Genomic DNA, 23,023 nt, shown 5'->3' on the forward strand with positions numbered 1-23,023 from the left:
GAAACATAACCATCTTTGATCAACGAGCTAGTCAAGTAGAGGCATACTAGTGACACTCTGTTTGTCTATGTATTCACACATGTATCATGTTTCCGGTTAATACAATTCTAGCATGAATAATAAACATTTATCATGATATAAGGAAATAAATAATAACTTTATTATTGCCTCTAGGGCATATTTCCTTCAAGGGCAGCCACACCCTAGCCCCTGGCGCCTCCCTCTCCCTCACGTGACACCTCTCCCTCCCGATTGTGCTTGGCGAAGCCCTGCCGGGATCCCCGCTACTTCCACCACCACACCGTCGTGCTGCTGGATCTCCATCAACCTCTCCTTCCCCCTTGCTGGATCAAGAAGGAGGAGACGTCGCTGCTCCGTACATGTGTTGAACGCGGAGGTGCCGTCCGTTCGGCGCTCGGTCATCGGTGATTTGGATCACGACGAGTACGACTCCATCAACCCCGTTCACTTGAACGCTTCCGCTCGCGATCTACAAGGGTATGTAGATGCACTCCTTCTTTCTCGTTGCTAGTAAACTCCATAGATGGATCTTGGTGATGCGTAGAATTTTTTTGATTTCTGCTACGATCCCCAACAGCCTCCTCCTTTGGATCTCCATGAAAGCATCCATTTGCTCCACCTTGAAACGCCGACGCTCCTCCTCCCTTGAGTCCTTCTTATTCATCATGCCATCCACGCTTGCGATCAAGGCGTTGGTGGCTGCATCTTGCTTGTCCTCCTTCTTGGAGTTGGTCTTCCCCTGCGGTCGTGCCGGCTCACCCTCCCCAACATCCTCCACGGCGCCCTTCCCCCACGTGCCTTGAGTGCGGCATATTGTCCTTGGATTTCTCTTCGTCCTTGATGACCCGATAGCAATGGGAGAGGTTGAAGCACTTGCCATTGTGTTGAGCCTTGAATGCCTCCAAAGCTTGAAATGCCTACAAAATGTTTCCATGCAAGCATATGGGCAGGTGATAGCAAATGAAGACGTAAAAGGATGATCTTGATGGCACAAAAAAGGGCGGCTTGCTTGCTATCATACCATGTCTTGCATGCCGATGCCGCTCACGGGGCGGGCCTTGACACTCTCAAGGGTGGCGCAAAACTTGTTGCACTCTTGTTGGATCACCCTCCACCGCTTGGAAATGGAGACCCACCCGCGTGTGCTCACAAATTGGTAAGGTGAAAACTTCTTGTGCTCATGAAACTCGCGGTGCACACGAGTCCAAATGGTCGAATGCTTTTGCTCGGCGCCCGTCTTTGGGTCTTGTCCAATGCCTCACCAACACTCGCAAAGAAGCTTGTCCTCGGCAGCTATGTACGCCTTCGTGCGCTTGCTCTTGCGCTTCGGCTTAGGACCGGCGGTTTGGTTGGCGAGCTCGTCCTCGAACAAAGGCTCCACTTCGATGTCGCACTCGTCCTCTTCCTCTAGCCCATAGTCCTCCGGGAATTCGTGGTCGAGGGGGAAGCCGTCCAGGTCGATGCCGACCTGATCACGCATGAAGGCCGCCTGATCGGGATCATAGCCAGCGGCCGGCGTGAACGCCCCGCGGCTGTCCTGGCTTTGTGTCTCGTCGGGATCGTAGCCAGCGCCCGGCGCACCACCCTCGAAGATGAGGTTTTGCATGTAGTCCTCGTCGACGGTGGACGGCATTTCCTCGAACAGGTTACGGGCATCCGAGAGCCCGCCGGCCGGCGTCTGTCGCGCGTGTTTCCTCGTGCCGCCGGACGACGAGCCACCGACCACCGGGGTGGCGTTGAGGTCGATGGGCGCGGGCGCGGGCGTGGAAGGCGCGACCACGCTCACGTCGGGTGAGCACTCCCCGGGAAGGCGGGAGGCCTGTGGGTAGACGTGGAAGCCGGGGACCGGGTTGCAAGCCGACGCGCGGGGTGAGTCGGGCAGCACCATCTGAGGAAACGCCGACGAGCCGGTGCTGGCCGCGGCGATGGCGGCTTGGAGGATGTTGTGCTGGCTAGGGTTTACCCCTAGCATGTAGAGCGCCTCCCTCGTTGCCGCGGCGACGCGGGCGTTGGTGAACTCCTGCTGCGCGGCGGCGACGGCAGCGGCCTGCGCGGCGGCCTCATCCCTCGCGTCCGCGGCGTGCCTCCGGCCCTTCCTCTTGGCCCTTCCTTGCCCATTGTTCGGGCGTCAGCGCCTTCTTCGGCTTGGTCGCGGCGGCGGTCTTGCGTGGGGCACGAGGCTTGCCTTTCCCGGAGGGGCGACGGCGTCGGACGAGGCGAGGGAGGCGAGGCCGGCAGCGGCGTCGAGGTCGAGGTCGATGGCATCCTCCATGGCTGGTTGGGGGGCGGGGGCACGCGCGGGCGGGAGCGTTTTTGGAGAAAATGGGGGGAAATGTTGGTGGCTGCCACCGACCGGCGGGCCCAGGAAGAGGAGTAGGCGCGCGCGCGCGCGTCCGTCTTGTGTCCGCGCCGACGCAAATCCGACTCAAAATTGGGCCTGGAATGGGTCGCACGTGGATGAAAAACGGACGCGCATCCGTTTGGGTCGACGCGTTGGGCCGCCACTTTTGTCCGCACCGACCCAAACGGACGCGGGCGAACGAAATGGGTCGCCCCATTGGAGTTGTTCTTATCACTAGAATTTTTCGACGCTCAACTTTACCATCGTTCCTCTAGAAACATCATAAAACACGTCATTTAACCCTGTTACCGTGTAGTCAAACTATGTTACTACTCTGTATTTTCATCTGATTACCATCGCACAACTAGGGTGTTGGTGTCCTAGTTCTATGACATTGGGTTTCGTTAATGAAACTAGAGAGGAGCCTCTCTTTAAAAGAAAAAAGAAAGGGCGGCTTCAACTCCAACGCGCCGCCAAACGGACGGCGCTTTTGTTTATTTGGGTCGGCCGCCCGTTCGGCGTCGCCCTTTTTAAGATTTGGGTCGGCAGTGCGCTCAACGGTCGCGACCCATTTCATGTCCGCACGTAAATTTAGAAAAAGGACTGCGGCGCCAGCGGCCATGTCATCGTCCGAAGTTCATGCTGGCACCATGCCAGCGCCGGCATACAATGCCAGCTTCAGAAAACAACACACAGTTCAGCTTGCGCACTTGCCAGCGGCCGGCACACATGCCAGCACACAAAAAAGGGGCGGAAGTTCGACCACGCCATCGCGGCTGTGGTCATGCTAGCACACTTGCCGGCATACAAAAAGGATGGCGCTCGCCGCCATGGGTCTCTTGTCGTCGAACTTGAGCATGTCGGCCTTCATCTTCTCGAACCTTCACGATCTTCACCCCCGTCATCATGCTAGCGAGAGTCACTTCTTTCGCCTTGGTCTTGGCATTGGCGGCCCCGATCTCTAGCATCTTGGCTTGCTTCCTCCGCCTCCATCTCAAGCATCCTCGTTTGCTTCTCCGCTTCCATTTCAAGCCTCCTTCTTTGGATCTCCATGAAGGCATTCATTTGTTCTTCCTTGTCTTGCCGGCTTTTTCCTCCCTTGAGTCCTTCTTAGTCATCATGTCCTCCACGGTTGCGATCAAGGCATTTGACGCTTGTCCTCCTTCTTGGAGTTGGTCTGAAAGAACATGCGGTGCCCCCATGTTTGGTTTTGGTAATTGATGACAATCTCTATGGACTAATGGTTGCCTTGAGTTATATTTGAAGGATTTGTCCATAGGCATTTCTTGAAGTTCATGTGTTGGTTTCAAGGAGTTTATGTGGTGATCAAGGTGTTATTAAGGAATTATCCAAAGATTGGTCATGTGAGAATTGAGCTTATTGCAAGCATGTCTTGGAGAAGAAGATTGTGTGATCATTCATGTATATCTTCAAGACATCATCCAAAAGAAGAGAGTTGAAAAGATTCAAGGTTGATCAAGACTAAGTCAAGAGTGAATCAACTTGATCAACTCACAAAGCGTAGAAGATGTACCGAGAGGGATCAAGCGATCCCATGGTGTGGTAAGCATTGTCAATTACGCTTTGTGTACTAACCCATGATCTTCGTGAGAGTTCTTTGTGGGGTTAGGTTGCGGTGTGCAAGTTCAAGTGAAGCATCATGAAAGAGATCAAATGCTTGAAGCTTGCCATCCATTGTGGTGACAATGGACTTGTGAAGATGTTGCGGTGTGCAAGTTCAAGTGAAGCATCATGAAGAGATCAAATGCTTGAAGCTTGCCGTCCATTGTGGTGACAATGGACTTGTGAAGATGTGCGGAAGAGTGGCTCACCCATAATGGAGTATGGGGGAGCAATCAACTAGTCTTCATCGAGCCAACGCAACCAAGAAAGGTGGTCCAACTTGAGGGAGTCAAGATCGTCATCATCTAGCTCAAGTGGACCATGTGCAAGGCAAAGGTTTGCCCTTGATAGGTTTTCTATTTTACCGGTCTTGTGATGGTAGTTGGGAGACCGGGTTATAGGATCGATTGTCGTACTATCAAGGGGGGCTTTCGATGAGTAGCTTGATCATATCATTCGTAGAGAGCTCAAACCATTGCATCCTTGCATCATATTTCTTGGTTCTTGTTTGGTTCTTCTCTTTGTGAGTTTTGGAGCCTATGGTCATCTTGATGACAAGCTCGAGTTCATCGAAAACGGAGTTCACTCGCATCTTCTATGATTTTTTCGATGTTGGAAGGTTATGCCGGTTCTTCTCGGTTGGAGGATTCACTCCTCTATTTTGTTGGCATACCTTCCTTGCCTCTTCTTACTATATGCAGAAGTTATGGCAGTTTTGGTGCTACTCGTCGTCTTGTATCCAACAAGCTTGAGTTTGCTCAATTCGGAGCTCATATGCAGAAGTTATGGCAGTTTTGGTTTCCCGTGGAGTATTCTTGTTTTCGTGGAAGTGGCTTTAGGATGGTCCCAGCGGTAGTACCGCTTAGGGGTCACAAGCGGCAGTAGTACCGCTGGTGGGTCCTCAGCAGTAGTACCGCTACGGTACCAGGCCCCTACCGCGTCGACTCGAGGGGTCATTTTTCGTGTCGGATAGTGCGGTACTTCGCAGCGGCAGTAGGGCGGCAGTACCGCTCACGAGCGGTAGTACCGCCCAACCACCGCGGCAGTACCGCTCGGGTCTATCACTCTCCTGCCCTCCAGACTCCACGGTAGTACCACCCGGGGGAGCGGTAGTACCGCTGTGATCAGCGGTAGTACCGCTGCCTCCTGCGGTAGTACCGCCCTCTGCGGGGCTGTTTTGGGAGTAACAGTTGGATTGTTCCCCCCCACTATAAAAGGGGGTCTTCTTCCCCATTCAACCTTATCCTTTGAGCTCGTGTTCTTCCCCCATTGTTGACCTTCTTCGAGCTTGCTAACTCTCAATCCCTCCATGGATTCTTGCTAGTTTTTGAGGGAAAAGAGAGAGGAGATCTAGATCCACATTTTCACCAATCACTTTCTCCTCTATGTGAGGGGAACCCCTTGGATCTAGATCTTGGAGTTCTTGGTGTTCTCCTTCTTGTTCTTCCTCTCATTTTCCTCCCTAGCATTAGTTGCTTCGGTGGGATTTGAGAGAGAAGGACTTGGGCACTCCGTGTGCCCTTGCCATTGCATTTGGTGCATCGGTTTGAGTTCTCCACGGTGATACATGGAAGTTACAAGTTGAGAAGCTTATTACTCTTGGGTGCTTGGTACCCTTGAGCTTGTTCCTCTTGGGTGCTTGGGCGCCCTAGACGGTTGGTGGTGTTCGGAGCTCAATCATTGTGGTGTAAAGCTCCGGGCAAGCGTCAGGGTCTCCAATTAGGTTGTGGAGATCGCCCCGCGCAATTTGACGGGTTTCGGTGACCGCCCCCAAGGGTTGCCAAAGTGTACGGGTTCGGTGACCGCCCCCAAGGGTTGCCATTTGTACGGGTTCGGTGACCGCCCTCAAGGTCCCTTAGTGGAATCACGGCATCTTGCATTGTGCGAGGGCGTGAGGAGATTACGGTGGCCCTAGTGGCTTCGTGGGGAGCATTGTGCCTCCACACCGCTCCAAACGGAGATTAGCATCCGCAAGGGTGTGAACTTCGGGATACATCGTCGTCTCCGCGTGCCTCGGTTATTTCTTACCCGAGCCCTTTACTTATGCACTTTACTTTGTGATAGCCATATTGTTTCTTGTCATATATCTTGCTATCACCTAAGTAGTTTTTCTTGCTTAGCATAAGTTGTTGGTGCACATAGGTGAGCCTAGTTGTTGTAGGTTTTGTGCTTGTCAAATTAACCCCTAGGTTTATCCGCATTTGTTCAAGCATAATTATTTTAAAGCGCCTATTCACCCCCCCTCTAGGCGACATCCACGATCTTTCAGTCTTCCCCCGAGGCCATGGCTTCTCGTCGTCCCCAACCTCCTCCACGGTCTTCTTCCCCCCACGCGACATGAGGGCGGCATATTGAGCCTTGAACTTTTCCTCGTCTTTGATGACTCTTCAACAATGCGAGAGGTTAAAGGACTTGCCATCGTGTTGGACCTTGAGTGCCTCCAAAGCTTGGAATGCCTACAAATGAATTGCATGCAAGCATATTGGCAAATTGATATGGAAATGGACATGCAAGCATAAACGGAATGACACAAAGAGGGGTGCTTGCTAGCATATCATGTCTTGCATGCCGATGGCGCTCATGGGGCGTGCCTTGATGCTCTCAAGAGTGGTACAAAACTTGTTACACTCTTGTTGGATCACCTTCCAACGCTTCGAAATGGACACCCACCCGCACGTGTTATGCATTTGGTACAACGGAAACTTCTAGCGCTCATGGAACTCATGATGGACATGAGTCCAAAAGGTTGATGCCTTTTGTTCGGCGCCGGTCTTGGGGTCTTGCCCAATGTCCCTCCAACACTCACAAATGAGCTTGTCCTAGCCCGCCGTGTATGCCTTGGTCCGCCTGCTCTTGCGCTTCGTCTTCCCCCCGGCGGCTTGGTTGGCAAGCTCGTCCTCGAACAAAGACTCCCCTTCGATGTCGCACTCATCCTCTTCCTCGAGTCCGTAGTCCTCCGAAAACTCGTGGTCGAGCGGGAAGCCGTCCAGGTCCAGGCCGACCCGATCATGCATGAAGGCAACCTGATCTTGACCAAAGGTGGACGGCGTGAACGGCCCTCGGCTGTCCTGGCTTTGTGTCTCGTCGGGATCGTAGAAAGCCACGACGGCACTACCAGCGGCCGCCGCACCACCCTCGAAGATGATGTTCTGCAGTCGTCGCCGGAGGCTGGCATTCCGTCGAACAGGTTGCGTGCGCCCGACAACACGTTGGCTGCCATGTGCCGCGTGCGTTTCCTCGCCCCTCTAGATGACGAGCCACCGGCCACCGGGGTGGCGTTGAGGTCGATGGGCGCGGGCGTGGAAGGCGCCACCACGCTCACCTTGGGGGAGCGTTCCCCGGAGAGTCGGGAGGCTTGCGGGTAGACGTGGAAGCCGGACATCGGTTGCGTCGCCAACGCGCGGGGCGACTCGGGCAGCACCATCCGAGGAAACGCAGATGAGCCGGTGCTGGCCACGGCCACGGCGGCGTTGATTAGGCCGTGCTGACCAGGGTTTAACCCTAGGTACATCAGCGCCTCCCTCGTTGCCGCCGTGACGCGGGCGTTGGTGGCCTCCTGTTGCGCGGCAGCGGCGATGGAGGCCGCCGCGATGGCTTCCTCTCCGCCCGCCGCGTGCCTCCGACCCTTTCTCTTCGCTGACTCCCTTGCCCGCTCCCGCCGTCAGCTTCTTCTTCGGCTTGGTCGCGGCGGCGGTCTTGTGGGGGGCGCGAGGCTTGCCTTTGCCGGAGGGGGCGGTCGTGATGCCGGACGAGGCGAGGCCGGCGGCGGCATCGAGGTCGTCGTCCATGGCGAGGCGGCGGGAGCGCGTGCGGGCGGGAAGGTTTTGGGAAAATGGAGGGAAATGGTGGAGGGGCTGCCACCGACTGGCGGGCCAGGGGGAGGAGTAGGCGGGTGCCGCGCGCGTCCGCCTCGTGTCCGCGCCGACGCAAATGAAGCTAAAAAATAGGCCGAAAATGGGTCGGCAGGCCGATGAAAAGCGGACGCGCGTTCGTTTGGGTCGGCGCGTTGGGCCGACTTTTCTGTCCGCGTCGACCCAAACGGACGCGCGCGGACGAAATGGGTCGGCGCGTTGGAGTTGCTCTTAGTTCACGTCCATGGGGACATCAATCTTGGTGTGTGCGGGCCAATGAGGTGTAGGGGCTTCACAAGGATGTCTATATCACCGCATAAAATGGCAGGCCAACTAGTATCAGATAATAAGATTAGAAAATGCTATGTCAAATTTCAGTTTAAACCTGTAAAGGAGACTCATACACCAATTCGTCAAACCAAATGCTATGCTGTCCGCCCTTCCAATATCCAGATGAACTAGTTCACCATGAGAACAAAAAAGAATAACATGGCCATTATTACCATGCAATTTTTCCCTTGTCAGATTTCATATGCAAAGTTTCACAATGCATAGTAAAATGGTTATCTAGATTGACATTTCTTAGTTGCAATAAACCCTTGACTTGATATTCACATAACATTATCATCATGCTAGTTACGAACACCCACAAGAGTTTGGTGGACCCTATTAGATGCTCCGGCATTGACCTTGACATGACTTTCCGTGCTTTCCCGGTGGTCCGAGCTCAGTTCCCCTTGCACATTGCTGTACCTCGGCTCTCGCTGTCCAATATATCTTTTGAGGGTTGCAAACGCTCAACATTTTCCTAATAAAGATTGTCAGAAAGATCATCATCGGCCAGTAAAGTATTATTACCTCACAAGCCATCCACATTCCACCATCTCACTTCGCTTGTGTTGCCCAAAGGAATGGTGACTTTCATTATTAAGTTACAGTGGGATTTTCTATGGGAAGGCACCGATAAGGTTTCTGAAGGAAAATGTAAGATAAAATAGGAAAAGGTATGTGTAGCAAGGACATGGGCGGCCTAGGCATCCTGGAAATAGACAGCTTCGTGTGTGCACTGCGGCTCGGATAACCTTAGCTAGTTTGGAAGGATCCGGGCAGAGCTTTGGTTGATTTGGGGCAGCCATGTGATGAGGACATGACATTGTTTTATAAGTGCACTACCATCAATAGTGTCATTGTTCCTTTCTCCATAGTCACAGAAGCCGCACATCCAGCGTTGCAGCAATGGAAAAGAGCTTGAAGCATCGAGCTTCCGTCGCGTTTCAACAATAAACCATGAAGCTTGTCCCGCATGGTGGCGGAGCCATGTCTCGTAGCAGCGGTTGTGCAGCCATCCATGGATCCTCTCTTTGTCGTGTCGAACGAGTCGCTGGAAATGGTAGCGAAACGAGGGTGATGTCCGGTGAGAGACGGGCATTTTTTTTTCTCTTTTCTCTTTTTGATAAACGGGCGGATATGCGGTTCGCTTGGAGACTCTGATGAGGAAGCGATGGACCGGGAACATGCCATGCGTGAGATCCGGCGTACGCCAGGCAGAAAATCAGCCTGTTGAGTTTTAGTGTTGCCCTAAAATCATTGATTGATGTAGGAGTAGTAAACACAGGGGGTACTACAGATTTAAGTATTTCAGCTGCTTGATTGCACATGGCACAGATCTCTAGGCTAATGGACAAAGATCGACCTGTAGCTCGTCCTCGTCGGCTCGAACTGCCGCTCCACTCCCCCCTCATCACCTCTAGATCTTGCTGTTTCACCCTTGTTTATGTCGGTGTGGGTGGGAACTCTCTTTTTTTCTTCTTAAAACAAGCGTGGGTGGGAACTCGGTTGAAGTTGAACCGACCAGGACCAGCTTGGACTCGGCACCTGCGGCTGCATCTCCATCTCCATCAAGCGGTGTGTTCTTCCACAGCGCCATGCGAGTCATGCCTGGCAGCTGGCCTCCACAACCCCACAAGGTGACAGTGGCAATAAAGGCGCACGTGGCACGTGGACGCCTAGTGCACCCCCGCATCTTCTCCATCTCGCGGGGTCCTTTTTGATCCGATTCTCTTCATCGACTCGTTTGCATCGTTGGTGTTACTCAGAGGTTCAAGGAACGGGAGGAGCCCACGTGGCTCGGAATAACTTTACTCCTGTAATCTTAAAAAGGAAGGAAAAAAAAAGATATGCTGTAGCGCTCCTTTTGGTTTAGGCGGTGTTCGTTCCTCGTCGACAACAGGGCCTATGGAGCTGTCATGGCAAACTACAGCTTGCGGACGGAAAGGGAGGTGCAGATGCGGCCAGAGATAACCAAGATGATCAAGGAAAAAAATGAGGTGTTTAGCATGAGATGTGGGCCCAACATATATTTATTTACGCTGTCTAGGATGCCACCTCGGTACAGACTCTACGGGAATGTGGACTTGTCTCCAGACGGTGTAAGAGCATCTCCAACAGCCGTGCTAAACAAGCGCCGTACCGTAAATTTGGCCATTTTAGCACGCGCGCAATCCGCCGGGTGTCTCCAGTGGGCGCGCAATAACCGCATACGCGGTATAAGGAGTTGGGCGCGCTGTCCGATTCGCTATCTCGCGCGGTGTATTTGGGGCGCCCGCTTCCGCGCGCGGCACATGAGCGCTCGCGCCGCACTCTCTCCTCTCCGCCTCCTACACCCCACGCGCCACCGGCGCCGACGAACTGCACCCCATGGACGCACGCGCCAGCAGCCCGCTCACCCCATCCTATAGTCGCGACCCGTCCACCGCCGCCGCCACAAACCCTAGCGCAGGGGGCATTGGCCTCGCCTCCGCCGGAGCTCCTCCGACCACCGGCCTCGCGCGCGGACTCTTCATGCCGCCGCGGATGACCTCGGCGGCGGGTGGCGTCGCGCCGGCGCCCCCCTCGAAGCTCCCCAATGCGGCGCGCTCGAAGAAGGGCAAGGCATCGGCGAAGAAGAACAAGGCGGCAGACGGCAAAGGAACATCGACGAAGATGAGGATGAAGACGAGGAGGAGGATTGATGTGTCTTTCGTTTGTGTCTTGAACTTGGTTTGCATTTTGAACTTGGTTGGATGAACTTGTGGGCATGAACTTCCGAAGATGAACTTTTATTTATCAACTTGTTTGTGTGAAAATTTATATGTCATGTTCATTGCATTTTGAATGTTTTCAAATCCATTTTGTGACCAAAATGCCATATATGCAATGCCCCGACGAGACGCGCGCGTTGCATTTTAGCGTGGCTGTTGGAGCCAGCGGCCGCGCAAAACCAGGCGAACGGCGCGCGGCAAACTAGTTTTTAGCGCGCGGTCTAACAAGAGGTAAACCAGCAGCAGCAATATATACCACTCATGTAATAATACAGCTTCAGAATCCTACACTTATTAGGAAGAAGCATAACATAACTGGGAAGGCGTCGTAAGCTCACTGGTCAAAATAAGATCTGATAAACAGAAATATATATATCTGGTAAAACAAGTATCAGCATTTCTCCGGTGAGTTGGAACACCTGGAAAGAGCGTCTGTGCACAAAACTAAATATCCTTATACAGTGCCAAACCTTGCCAAGTTAATCTTTCACAAAATCCCTGGCATCTTCTTCATCAGACTCATCCTTCTGTACAGCCTGTTCAGCATATTCGTCCAGGGATGCAACAGGGAAAAGGTCGCCTTCCCGATCTCGGTCTGCAATCTTTGGGACTGATGGCCCGCTCTCATCCTTGTTTTTGTTCATCTGCAAGAAATAATTAACCTAATGAATATGCCAGGAAGAAGAAAAAATACTGTAAAGATTTAACCCAGTTACTCAAATAAAAAGGAGCACACTGAACCGGAGTTTCAGTTCATGTAACTGATATTTCGAATGACATTGAGAATCTTATTCCACTTGCAAGTTCTTAAGTATTGATATTTCAAAGAAGAATGTCACATGTCATGTATGGTGGTTTGGGGGGGGGGGGGGGGGGTCAATAACAGTTCACAGAAGAGACCAAATAGTGTTTTCCTGTATATTTCCAAGGGCAAATAGAAGAAGACCCATGCTAGGAGAATCCACTGTTATCCATACAGGCACTCAGTTCAATTTTCAACAGCAGATAGACGTACAACTAATGGTAGAATGCTATGAAGTTAGCAGTATGGATCCTCCTACTACTTCAGCGAACGGAACCTTACCCAAATGGACCCCAGGAACAAAAAGGTGGATTTAGAGCAATGTTGACGTACAATCAAGAAAAATCAATATGGTCACTTATGCAGTCACTTTACACAGAATGAATGCCAGCAGTGTGCAAAACCAGACGACAGGAAGACTGAAGATTGAATTTAATAGCAGACATATATGCATCAAATAGAGGATTTCGTGAGGTTTAAAACTGCAAATTACTTACAGTAGTAACATAGTCGTTATTGTCAGCTATGAGCATCTTAAGTTTTTTTTCCTCTTATTGCAGGAATGCTTATTCCTCCAGGACTATCTTCTAACAGATAATTTCCGGTCAAATTGTTTCAAGACACTGCTGGAACTTCGAACTTCCACCAGTTCTTTATATTTCCATGTTTGGTAATAATGAATTGCACAGTAAAGATCTCTAGATATGTGCTTATAAACCTTAATGATGCAAATTTCTACAAAAATAGGCATAACAAAAATGTGGGATTGGGATGTCATCGGTTGCTGACCGAACAGAAACACATGAATGTGTCAGAATGACCCTTAAGAAAGCTACTCGTGAATTTTGCTGGAGTTTGAATAGAGATGTCTGCAGTACGAATGATTTTTCCATGAGGCCAAGCTCATGTCACAAGTTCCTACAAATGTAAAAAAGCCTAACTATTTCCATTTGCACAGCAACTGCAGCTATTTATTAATATAAAGTTTTACAAGGCCGACAGATTAAATATGAAGATATCTATGCAAAGAGTTGGAACTTGAATAGTCCAATAAAACTGGAATATCACATGCTTCATTTCAAGTTCTCATGCTATATCTTTGAAATCAAAAAAATCATGTACATAACATTGTGAACCAGAATACAAGGTGTGCATTTTCATTTAGTTGAAACGTAAATACCACGACCAGGCACCTATTCCTATTCTAAGAATGCTACTAATGTCACCTGACCAATATCACAATGCATCCCAAAAAGATATAGAAGGGAAGATCAAGGGCATATGAGGAATACCGAATACTTGAGGTTTTGCTCATATGACGAGTGAATTTATTATAACTATGAGCAAACCGGTATGTTTTGATTTCTGTGCAATAGGGTTTCTGCTAAATTTATGTGAACAGAATTTCATCATGTATACAATTTATATAACTGAACCCGTATGACTATATGAGTAATGATATAACGACATACTACAATATAGGAGATGAAAATTTAAGTGCAATATATTTAGAGTTTAGTTTAACAGGTGCAACAAATGAAGCCATTCTTCTTTTAAAGACAAGAAGAAAGAACCAGTTATGTTAAACACGCTCATCCAAGCTAAAGATCAGAGGGTTAGTACTAGGATTCTCCTTCATTTGCATGCAAAAGGAAAATTTAGAATGATTATCCTTTTGTGCTAGGCTCAACATTGAGGGATGGAACCTTCTATCTAGTTCGTGAGGTGGATTAAGGAAAGTCTGTTTTATACCCCTCAAGTTTTCCTGTAGTTCAAATTTCCAGAAGAATAGAGGGGGTCCTTTATTCATATTTCAGGCTTATAGGCTTCTTAGGCCAGTTTAGAACTAGCAACAAGGAGAGCATACACAGAAGCGTAAGTGCATTGAAATTAAATTTATCCAGCAAGAAGAATTAAGTAGCAAGTACTCACAAGGCGAAGAAGTGTCCGTCGTTCCCTCTCCCTAGCATATCTGATGGCCTATAAAACAATTCACCGGTCAGCACAAAACAAATGGATTTCTTAAGGTTCACAACAATCCTCTTCCAATATAGAAGAATCAAACCTCCTCTAGTTCTTTGCGCTCACTGTTTGCTTCCTCAGCATCCCTACAAGACAACACTGAATCGTTACAACATGTAAAATAAAATAAAACACAGTACAAATTCCAGCCACGGTGTAGCCACAATGGTACTAGTGTAACAACAAAATGAAGTAGCGGGGATCACCTTCCAACAAGCTGCTTAACAGAGGTGCAGCACTTGGCACAAATCCCAAGCTCCTTGGAGCAACCTGCATTGAGCAGAGATCACACATATCAGTGACAATCAAACGGCACACCAGCACTACCGTAACAAGAGACATCGCCGGGTAGCCGATATTCACCAGTGCAGACGTTGTGGTATGCCTGCCGGACGTTTCTTTTACTGCACTTCTGGCTGCAAAAATAAAAAAGAAAACCATAAGCATCCATCACAATCCCCTCTTACAACCGTTCCCAAATACTATGCGGTAACCAGTCGGGCAAGAAAGCTACCATTTTGCAGGCTCAACAATTGGCTTGTACTTGCCGTATCTGCAAAAGAAGAGACGAACAGATCAGGCCGAGGAACACAAGTAAGCGAACGACCTAATAATGAATGAATATAACTAAGGGGGGAGAACCCCATACTTGCGCTTCCAGTCGATTTGGTCCCGGCAGCGCTGGCAGACGCCGGTGATCTCCGACAGAGGCCGGAACCTGCCCCCGGGCTCCTGCGCGAGCAGCGGCGATGATTGCGGCGGTTAGGTCCCACAAGAACGGAAAAGAGAAGACGGGGAAGGGAGGCGGGTGGCCGGCTTACGGTCTCGTTGATCTTCCGGCCGAGGTTGGGCTTCCATGCGTAGGTGTTCTGGTGCTTCGGGGGACCAGCTCGCTTCGACATCTCTCTGCCCCTCTCTCTCTCTCCGCTTCGCGCCGCCGCCGGGAGTCCTCTCTGCTTACCCCTAAAACCTTTGCCACGGCGGCTGCGGGCGTATCCCTGTGGCTATGTCTAATGGGCTTCGGCGCCACCGGCTATGTCACATACGGTGCGATCTCGGATCCAACAACTACGTCTAATGGGCTTCAGCCCAAGCCTGGAGCGACATTAAACTCGCACTAGGCTCCGGAAAACATGGGCCCAATAATCTCACGGCCCATTTGTTCCAGTCAGCGATATAGACTGCAGGTCGGTCCCAACCTCCCCCCATAGTCGGAGACCGGAAGGGAATCAAAACCGTACCGGCGGCTACCGCCCGAGGTCGGGGAGTCGGCGGCGGAGGCAGGCAGCCAGCCAGCCCGTGCCTTGGTGGAAGCAGAAATGGCGATGCGCAGGAGGCTGCCGCAGTTCCAGGCCATCCTCGCGCAGCAAGCCGTCCGCAGCGCCATCCCCAAACCCAGACCCCTAGCCAACCCCCACAGCCGCCTCCTCCACTGCGCCTCCCCGCCAGTAGCCGCCTCCCGCTGCCCGCTGTCACACTCCCTCTGGCGCAGCCCAGGCAGCGCCGGAACGCTCCTGCCGGTGAGCGCGGCGGCCGTTGCGTCGGCCGCCCGGGCCGCCGCCAAGCGGTGGCTGACCGCGCGCGCCGCCGGGTCGCTTGAGCTCTTCTCGCTGCAGCGGAGGCGGTCCCCGGGCTTGCTCTCTTCGTCCTCCACATTCCTCCGCCGCGTACCCTGGTGAGGTTTTGGCTGGTGGTACGACTTTATTACACGGGGAAGTTTTGGGTTGTTTGGTCATTTTGATTTTCGTGTCTCCTGAAGGGGGCGCTGGCTACCATCAGCGGACGGGATGGTGTTGATGCTTATGGGCGCGAATGTGGCCGTCTTCATGCTCTGGCAAATGGCCAGTCCGGATTTCATGAGGGATCATTTCTCGGTTAGTGATCAATCAAAAGGACCTTACTTTGATTTCACAAGTGGTTGTTGAAGTGTAATTTGATGAATGTTGCGATGAGCAGATTTCGCTGGACAATCTCAAGAGCGGGCGGTTGCACACATTGCTCACTAATGCCTTCAGCCACTATGACTCAGGTCACCTCTTCGGCAATATGATGAGTCTCTACTTCTTCGGTTCAAATGTAAGAAGTTCACTCTTTGTCCATTGTTGCATTGCGGAAACATGCTTTGTATGTGATATGAGTACAGTGCACATACATACATACCTAGTTTCCCCTGAGTGCACCACCTTGTGGTAAAACATCAAACATGCTCACCTACACTTCCTGAAAATCCAATGTAAAAGGTGTGTAACATACTATTTACTTCCCCAACCATGTGACATTAGCTTATCTATGTTCTTTTCACACCAACATCATCTTGTTGAAGTTAAAACTGAGACATGACCAAGAAATAGTCGCAATAATGTATGGTTAATAAAATGCTTTTGTGCACTGGACCCTTCTGTTGGATTAGAATACTAGTCGCCAACCCACGTGCCCGCAGGGGCTAGCGACTTTGAAACGAATTCACAAAGAAGTTTTGGATTAACTTTACTATGGAGGAAGCTTGTAGGAAGTAGAAACATAAAAGTAGATAACTTACAAGCATTATAAAAATATGTTATTAAAAAATTCTGCATTATTAGTTTGTTAATAACCATATGGTAAAATAATTATATTTATGTGTTCAATTTCTGATTAGCTTTGAGCATGTGTCCTTTATTTCCAATCTACCTGTGTCATTTTCCAGTTGTATACTTGTGTTGCGGTTATAAGCAATTGTTTCACCAAAATTGTGGTGCCTGATCAATGTATCTTATTGAGACTCATGCTTTCGAAATTAATATATTACTAGCAAAAGAGCCCGTGCGTTGCAACGGGAGAAAATGATACCACATGCCCGCAAGGCCGTAACCCAATAAGCATGAGTCAAGACCCCAATAGGTCCATGTTCTTTATTTCAACATGACATCCCATCTGTGTTGCTGTTTGTCCGTCGTCCCATTCTCGCATACGATGATCATAGTGCTTACAGAACCACAACGCGTTTGAATGTGGTAATCCTAAGCCGTCTCACTCTTGGCATAAGATTAGTTTTTTTCTCCCTTGCTAGGTTTCTTTCGTCTCCAATTTTGTTTGTCTAATGTCTAGGTGTTCACTTGCAATCCAGATTGGTGCTGGTACGAAAGAAAGACGGATCGTGCGCTATTGATTAAAGTTGCACTCTAAATAGCATTTTAAAAAAGGTTAAGAGGTAAAATAACATCATATTCGGATTCTACACATTTTTCTAATCAAATTTCATACATAACATGTTAAAATTGGAATTATGGTTTAAAAGATATGGATATTTTAAAAAAAATTGTTCTAGGTGGACTGCAGGTTAATTACCATAAAAGACATGGTGGTTTTGTAAAAAAAGCAAAAATGATTCGTTTTGTCACTTAAAAGTAAAATGTGGCTTAATTACCTGAAAGTGTAGTTTTTTTTGGCAAAATCAGAAAAACGATTCGTTTTGCCACTTAAAATAGGACTGCGGGTTGATTCTTCGAAACATAAGGGGGTTTTCTGTAAAAATGCATGATGGATGGCCAGAAACACTAGTCCCGTTATTAGTAGGTATATATATAGATTAGTGTCCCAATTGCAGTTGCTTATTTGGACATGTATGTGGTCTGTCTGCCATAAGATTTCACGGATCAACTTAACTGAAATGTATACATAAACCAATGTTGGTTCAAGTGACATGGGAGAAGGACATAAGAATCTGTGCAACCACTTTGGAAATAAACTTTTAGAATGCATTTGTAAATTTGCATTGGTTATTGTTTGTTATTATATTGTACATAACTATTTCTACAGGTGTGGCTTAATTAGACATATGTATTATATTTCAGGGATAGATCTAATCAGAAGATACTCCCTCCGTCCCATAATGTAAGACGCTTTTTGACACTAGTGTAGTGTCAAAAAACGTCTTACATTATGGGATGGAGGGAGTACATAACTATTTCTACAGGTGTGGCTTAATTAGACATATGTATTATATTTCAGGGGTAGATCTAATTAGAAGACATGCACATGTCTTCCATCTATAAAAGATGAGGGCATTTCAGTTTTTATTATTATTGATGGCAGGTGACACAAATCAAATTGGAATACACACACAATGTTCTATCAGTAACACAAACCAGGCCATATATAATACAAATGGAGGGCTTGCTGTTTTCTCCTTTTTGAAAGAATGCAGGATCTTGTATATGAGACCTCTAAGTCCTACATAATCTATGTACTCTTTTTGTCCATCACAGATAGGTATCTCGAATATTGTAAGTGAAAGTATTTTTATAATCTTTTGCTATGAATTTATGAATCTGAATAGCTAACTTAGTAACTTCAGTTCAAATTATATCAGTTTAAAGTTTCCAAAAATTGATGTTACCTTTTCTTCTAAGCAAGTGTATTCCACAAGATGTTTTCTTTCGCTTATAATTTGTATAATTGTATGTATGCTTCAACTATAATACTCCTATATATTCTATAACACAAAAATATTCTTAGGAGTGAAAGCGTGTTGTATCCTTGCATGAGGTCACAAATTTCCTTGGACGCTAGGCTTGTTGGCATTATGACGCAAGTAAAATTTCATGATGACTTGAACAAAACGGTTGAACTCTGGACACTTTGGCTTCTGCTATGCCCAGACTATGAAAAGTTTCTTTGTTCGGCACTGATTTCAAGAATATTCTTGTGTTTGTGTGTATGCCTCTGAGGTCATCGTCGGACTCTGTATCTCTAGGAAAATCCAGTAAATGCAATGCACAATCATTTGTCCACTCTTATATGGTGGTTTGTGGTTAAGTGCCATGTATGGTAATATAGAATACAATTCCAATGCAAAAATAGAAGTGATAGTTCAAGCCAGCATAATTAAAGAGTTTGAGTTGATGGCCGCTTTCTGCCCGATTATTAAATAGATGACTTCTATTCAATTAGGAATAGCAAAACTCTGAGATATTTTCCATTCAATTCATTCAATTTTATCTCATCCTTATTCTAGCATAGTCATAAGCCAATGCAGTCCATATCACATATACGCATAAAAGCTTCAATTCAGCATTCAATTCGGGATATAGATTCATGGAGAGTTTAGAGCAATGAGTCAATCAAGTACTCAGAAGTCTGTAATTAATGTGTATGCACCTGCATGCTAGAAGGGACTGGGTGTCCAAAAAGGTTTGGTGAGAGAAGTGCTCGACTAGTGGCTTGGGTCGAAAACATGGGCACCTCAAAGCTCCCCTTCCTGTCGTCATTCTGAGCCATTCGAGATTTCTCGGATCTGACACCTTTATCGAAGTCCTCCTTGGGCCCCTTAGAGGTCTCTCCTCTTGAGTTCTTTTCAACTAAGTGTGAATGGTTACATGCCGGTTTGGGGGGGGGGGGGGGGGCTTACATAGGCAAAAGGTTTAGTCCGCTAATCCATGGTGGACTTGGGAAAAAGGGGGTGGTGCATGGTCCATGCTGTACTAGCCCACACAACCCTCCAGCTAATGGGCTGCTTTTTCTTGGGTCTTCATCCTCTTTTTAGCTCATCTTCCTTTGACCTGTTGTCGACGACTAGTTGCTTGAACTTCCGTTGATTTGATTTGACTTTGACAATTTGCTACGTAGATGCCATGTTTGACTAGGCTGGTATAACGGGTAGGATTAAGCTATTCCGACAACAATTCCCTTCTCCAATACCAGGGAATACTTATCCCGTGTTTTTGTAGTGACCATTTATTTCCTTTCATTTTGAAATTATTACCAAACAATCACTCCCTGATTTGCTTTCATTTTCTGTTTGCATCAGATTTCGAGCGCGTTTGGCCCTGCTTTTCTGTTGAAGCTGTACATAGCAGGAGCACTTGTTGGATCCACATTCTTCTTGGTAGATAAGGCTTTTATAGCTCCAAGGAGACAGGTAACGTACTGTGGGAATGATTACGTAGGATTGACCCTTGAAGAACCCTGCATCGAATTGAAATTATTGATTAAAGTTTCCTGATAGTATTCCTAATTTAGCAAGTAACCCTTTCCTTGCAGATTTATGCGGGATGGGACGTGTTAAGAAGTAACGCGCTTGTACGTGATTTCTTGTTCCAACTTCAAACAGTTCATTTTCCTTGGTATTGATTATGAAAGAAGGAATAGTATCTCATATAAGCAGTAAATGTTGCCAACCAACCAATTATTTATCATCTTATACCTACACATAGTTAATTAGAAGGTAAATGTGGCAATCTGGGGTGATATGGTGATTTACCTGTAATATAATGTAAAACCACCAAATGAGCATTATCACCTATCAGTGATATTGTACATATAAATGTTCCTATTTAGTTGTTGCACACCAAACATGACCTTTTTTATTCATGTCACTCAGGGTGCAAGTGCTGCAGTTAATGCCATTGTGCTTCTTCACATTTTTCTCAAACCAAAGGGACTAATCTACCTTTACATGGTCATTCCTGTTCCAGCTGCCTTAGTGGTGAGGATTTTTTAGTTTCCCTTGTAAAATTCGGCAAAGCATGTGGGTGCTAGGAAATGAGAGCATAATTTCTTTTGACTTTATATATTTCAGGGGGTTGCTTGGATTGGTCTTGATTTGTGGAGGGTGAACAAGGTATACAAAATTTTAGTTAACTCTCTGTTAGGTATTCTTCGCATAAGTGAATGTTATCAGTGCCACTCTGTTGCTCATGCTCATCAACTATCAGTTTTCTACAAGAGTTTCAGGGCACTGTTACTTTCATTTGTTCATTGCTTGAAAGTTTGTTCATTGCATTTCTGAGTGTTTGTGTGTTACCTACCTGCACAATTCCTGGTTTTAAACCAACCTGGGGTTGAAACATATATGAATCAATATTCATGTCTACGGTGATTGGAATAATTCTAAATGTCTGGTTGAATAATTTGCTGATTATAAACCATGTGGTATCTTTTTGGCTGTAGTCTTTCCTGGCTTGTCTTCTATCTTTGTACCTTTTTGTCCTATAATTGCATTTTATCCTATGCTGAGATGAATGTAGTTGAAGGTAATCACTGGTCTGGCATTGTGATCCATATAGTATCGCAGTCGAGCTATGCCACATGTATAATTCCTTGAGTATCTCATTCTATAGGACATCTTCAGCTTCTTCTTGTTTCTCTGAATATCTTTGATGCTCTTCTAAGCAAATATTATTTGTGATAACAAATGAATTCTTTGTGCTTGTCGTGCTTACCTGGTCTTAAGGCTAACTGATGCATGTTCGAATTTTCAGGGTCAGGGTCAGACATCAGGTGCTTCTCATTTAGGGGGTACCCTAGTGGCTGCTCTTGTGTGGGCTCGAATTAGGAAGGGCTGGATCTGATCATGCAGCTTGTTCATATGGAGCAAATCCGACCGACTTTCCCCAGCTGGTGGTCTCTCCGTTTGAAATTTGTTGTTACCCGAGAAAGTTCTTGTGGGTGGAGGGAATACTCTGCTGCTTATCATCCAAGTTTCTGATCTAGAACTCCTCAAACAAATTCTAGATAGCATCATGGCAGATATTGCCAACTGATTGGCCGGAATTTACAATCTTATTATTGCAGCTTGCAGGAGCAATAACATACCACAACTAGATTGCAATATCGGTTGCTATACAGATATCCAATTTGGCTCCCGGGAGCACGCGCGCCCGGGAGCGTTCTTGTGGATATCCAATTTGGCTCCCGGAATTTACAATCTTATTATTGCAGCTTGCAGGCGCAATAACATACCACAACTAGATTGCAATATCGGTTGCTATACGGATATCCAATTTGGCTCCTGGGAGCACACGCTCCTGCGTGCCAAAAATGTTCTTTTTTCAAATCCAATTCGGCCCTCCCGTTGCTATAGTGTTATTTACCTCGCTAGGCTGAATTTGAATGCAGTTATGACTGGACATGTGCCATTACAAAGCAGGTAAGATCAGGACGTGCAGGTAGTAAAGATGGAATGGTTAAGGAACCTGTTCATGGATACCTGAGATCGTTTTGTTTTCTGCTGTTGCCACTCGATGGTCCAAATGGTACAATCGAAGTTAGTGACGGGCTTTGTGTTTTGCAAATATGCGAGGGGGTTGGAGTGAACTAAACCCCGCGTGAGCACATGCCAGTCGGCGCGCAGGAAAAAATGGGTCACAAACAGGCCCAGTTTGAGCAGTTATCAGGCCTTAGGCTGGGATTTGCAGCTAAAAAACATGCAAAAAAGTTGCCATCCCTTTAATAAAAAGGACATGGCAAAATGACCTTGAATTTAAACATGCAACAAAAAGTGTTCAAATTGCCACTGATTAAATACAAAATGCCATTGGTCTAATTAATAAATCATAGGAAACATGCCCGTGCGTTCGCTAAGGAGAAGTAGCGAACAGGACTCGCAAGATGTAAAACTTAGTCAGAGCAGATATAGTAGACATATAACATGTGTGGTAGAGATAAAAGAATTTCCAAGAATTCTGGAGCAAAGACGTTCATCGGCCTGTCTTCCAGTGTGATGGTCTCTTGCACCAGAGGGTTGCCTTGTGAATTACAATGGGGACATACAGAAGACGATATTGTTGCCTTTTTTACTGTGCATTTCCTGCCTTCATCAAGTATCTTCGCCTCTCGGTTTTCCTAATCCAGGCTCTCTACATCAATGTCACATCCGACTCACAATACATCACATATAATTAAACTAAGAACAAAACAGAGAAACAACATTTACTAACTCGCTCAATTTCATCCCATGGTTGGTCCAAGCGGACAGGCCCAAGCACAATGCACACCAGCAGCAATTCAACCGCTCGCTCGCCAATGGATTGCTATGCTCCATTGCTACTACCACTACCAAATAAATAAAGATATATAGCTAGAAGCCTGTGCGTTGCTATGCCTTCTAAACTAATATAACACGATCATCTATTCCCTCTCTTATTCCACTTATATTTTATAGTAAATGTGTCCGTTCATTGCAACGGAAAAAATATATTCTAATGTCCTCAGCTCAGGGACCGGTGTGCATTGCAATGGGAGAGCACTACATGGATGATATGGTCAAGTGATGTTATCAATGTTGGAAATATGTCCTAGAGGCAATAATAAAATGGTTATTATTATATTTCCTTAATCATGATAAAGGTTTATTATTCATGCTATAATTGTATTGATCGGAAACTTAAATACATGTATGAATACATAAACAAATAACAAGTCCCTAGTAAGCCTCTACTAGACTAGCTCGTTGATCAAAAGATGGTTAAGGTTTCCTGACCATAGACATGAGTTGTCGTTTGATAACGGTATCACATCATTA

At 47.4% G+C, this 23,023-nt stretch overlaps 2 protein-coding genes across 2 annotated transcripts; one reads left to right on the top strand and one right to left on the bottom strand.

Annotated features, from left to right (window-relative positions):
- Positions 1 to 11,250: 11,250 nt before the first annotated feature.
- On the bottom strand, positions 11,251 to 14,760 carry LOC123079253 (uncharacterized protein C9orf85 homolog). Its single transcript, XM_044501988.1, has 8 exons — positions 14,562 to 14,760; positions 14,390 to 14,472; positions 14,255 to 14,293; positions 14,104 to 14,156; positions 13,947 to 14,010; positions 13,784 to 13,826; positions 13,651 to 13,698; positions 11,251 to 11,560 (listed from the first exon to the last, which is right to left on the bottom strand). The coding sequence occupies exons 1-8, from the start codon at positions 14,640 to 14,642 to the stop codon at positions 11,396 to 11,398; spliced, it is 576 nt and encodes a 191-aa protein (XP_044357923.1). The 5' UTR covers positions 14,643 to 14,760; the 3' UTR covers positions 11,251 to 11,395.
- A 193-nt stretch (positions 14,761 to 14,953) lies between these two features.
- LOC123079254 (RHOMBOID-like protein 12, mitochondrial) lies at positions 14,954 to 21,480 on the top strand. The gene is made up of 8 exons (XM_044501989.1): positions 14,954 to 15,415; positions 15,500 to 15,614; positions 15,697 to 15,816; positions 19,529 to 19,639; positions 19,762 to 19,800; positions 20,102 to 20,206; positions 20,300 to 20,341; positions 20,982 to 21,480. The coding sequence occupies exons 1-8, from the start codon at positions 15,060 to 15,062 to the stop codon at positions 21,069 to 21,071; spliced, it is 978 nt and encodes a 325-aa protein (XP_044357924.1). The 5' UTR covers positions 14,954 to 15,059; the 3' UTR covers positions 21,072 to 21,480.
- Positions 21,481 to 23,023: the final 1,543 nt, after the last annotated feature.

Source organism: Triticum aestivum, chromosome 3D (assembly GCF_018294505.1).
Source record: "Triticum aestivum cultivar Chinese Spring chromosome 3D, IWGSC CS RefSeq v2.1, whole genome shotgun sequence".
In the NCBI taxonomy this organism is placed as follows: domain Eukaryota; kingdom Viridiplantae; phylum Streptophyta; class Magnoliopsida; order Poales; family Poaceae; genus Triticum; species Triticum aestivum.

Coding starts and splice junctions, on each gene's coding strand:
- LOC123079253 (XM_044501988.1), bottom strand. CDS start 14,642: ATGTCGAAGCGAGCTGGTCCCCCGAAGCACCAGAACACCTACGCATGG. Junction 14,157..14,254: donor ATTGTTGAGCCTGCAAAATG/GTAGCTTTCTTG, acceptor TTATTTTTGCAG/CCAGAAGTGCAGTAAAAGAA. Junction 14,011..14,103: donor ATACCACAACGTCTGCACTG/GTGAATATCGGC, acceptor TGCTCAATGCAG/GTTGCTCCAAGGAGCTTGGG.
- LOC123079254 (XM_044501989.1), top strand. CDS start 15,060: ATGGCGATGCGCAGGAGGCTGCCGCAGTTCCAGGCCATCCTCGCGCAG. Junction 15,817..19,528: donor TCTACTTCTTCGGTTCAAAT/GTAAGAAGTTCA, acceptor TGTTTGCATCAG/ATTTCGAGCGCGTTTGGCCC. Junction 20,342..20,981: donor ATTTGTGGAGGGTGAACAAG/GTATACAAAATT, acceptor TCGAATTTTCAG/GGTCAGGGTCAGACATCAGG.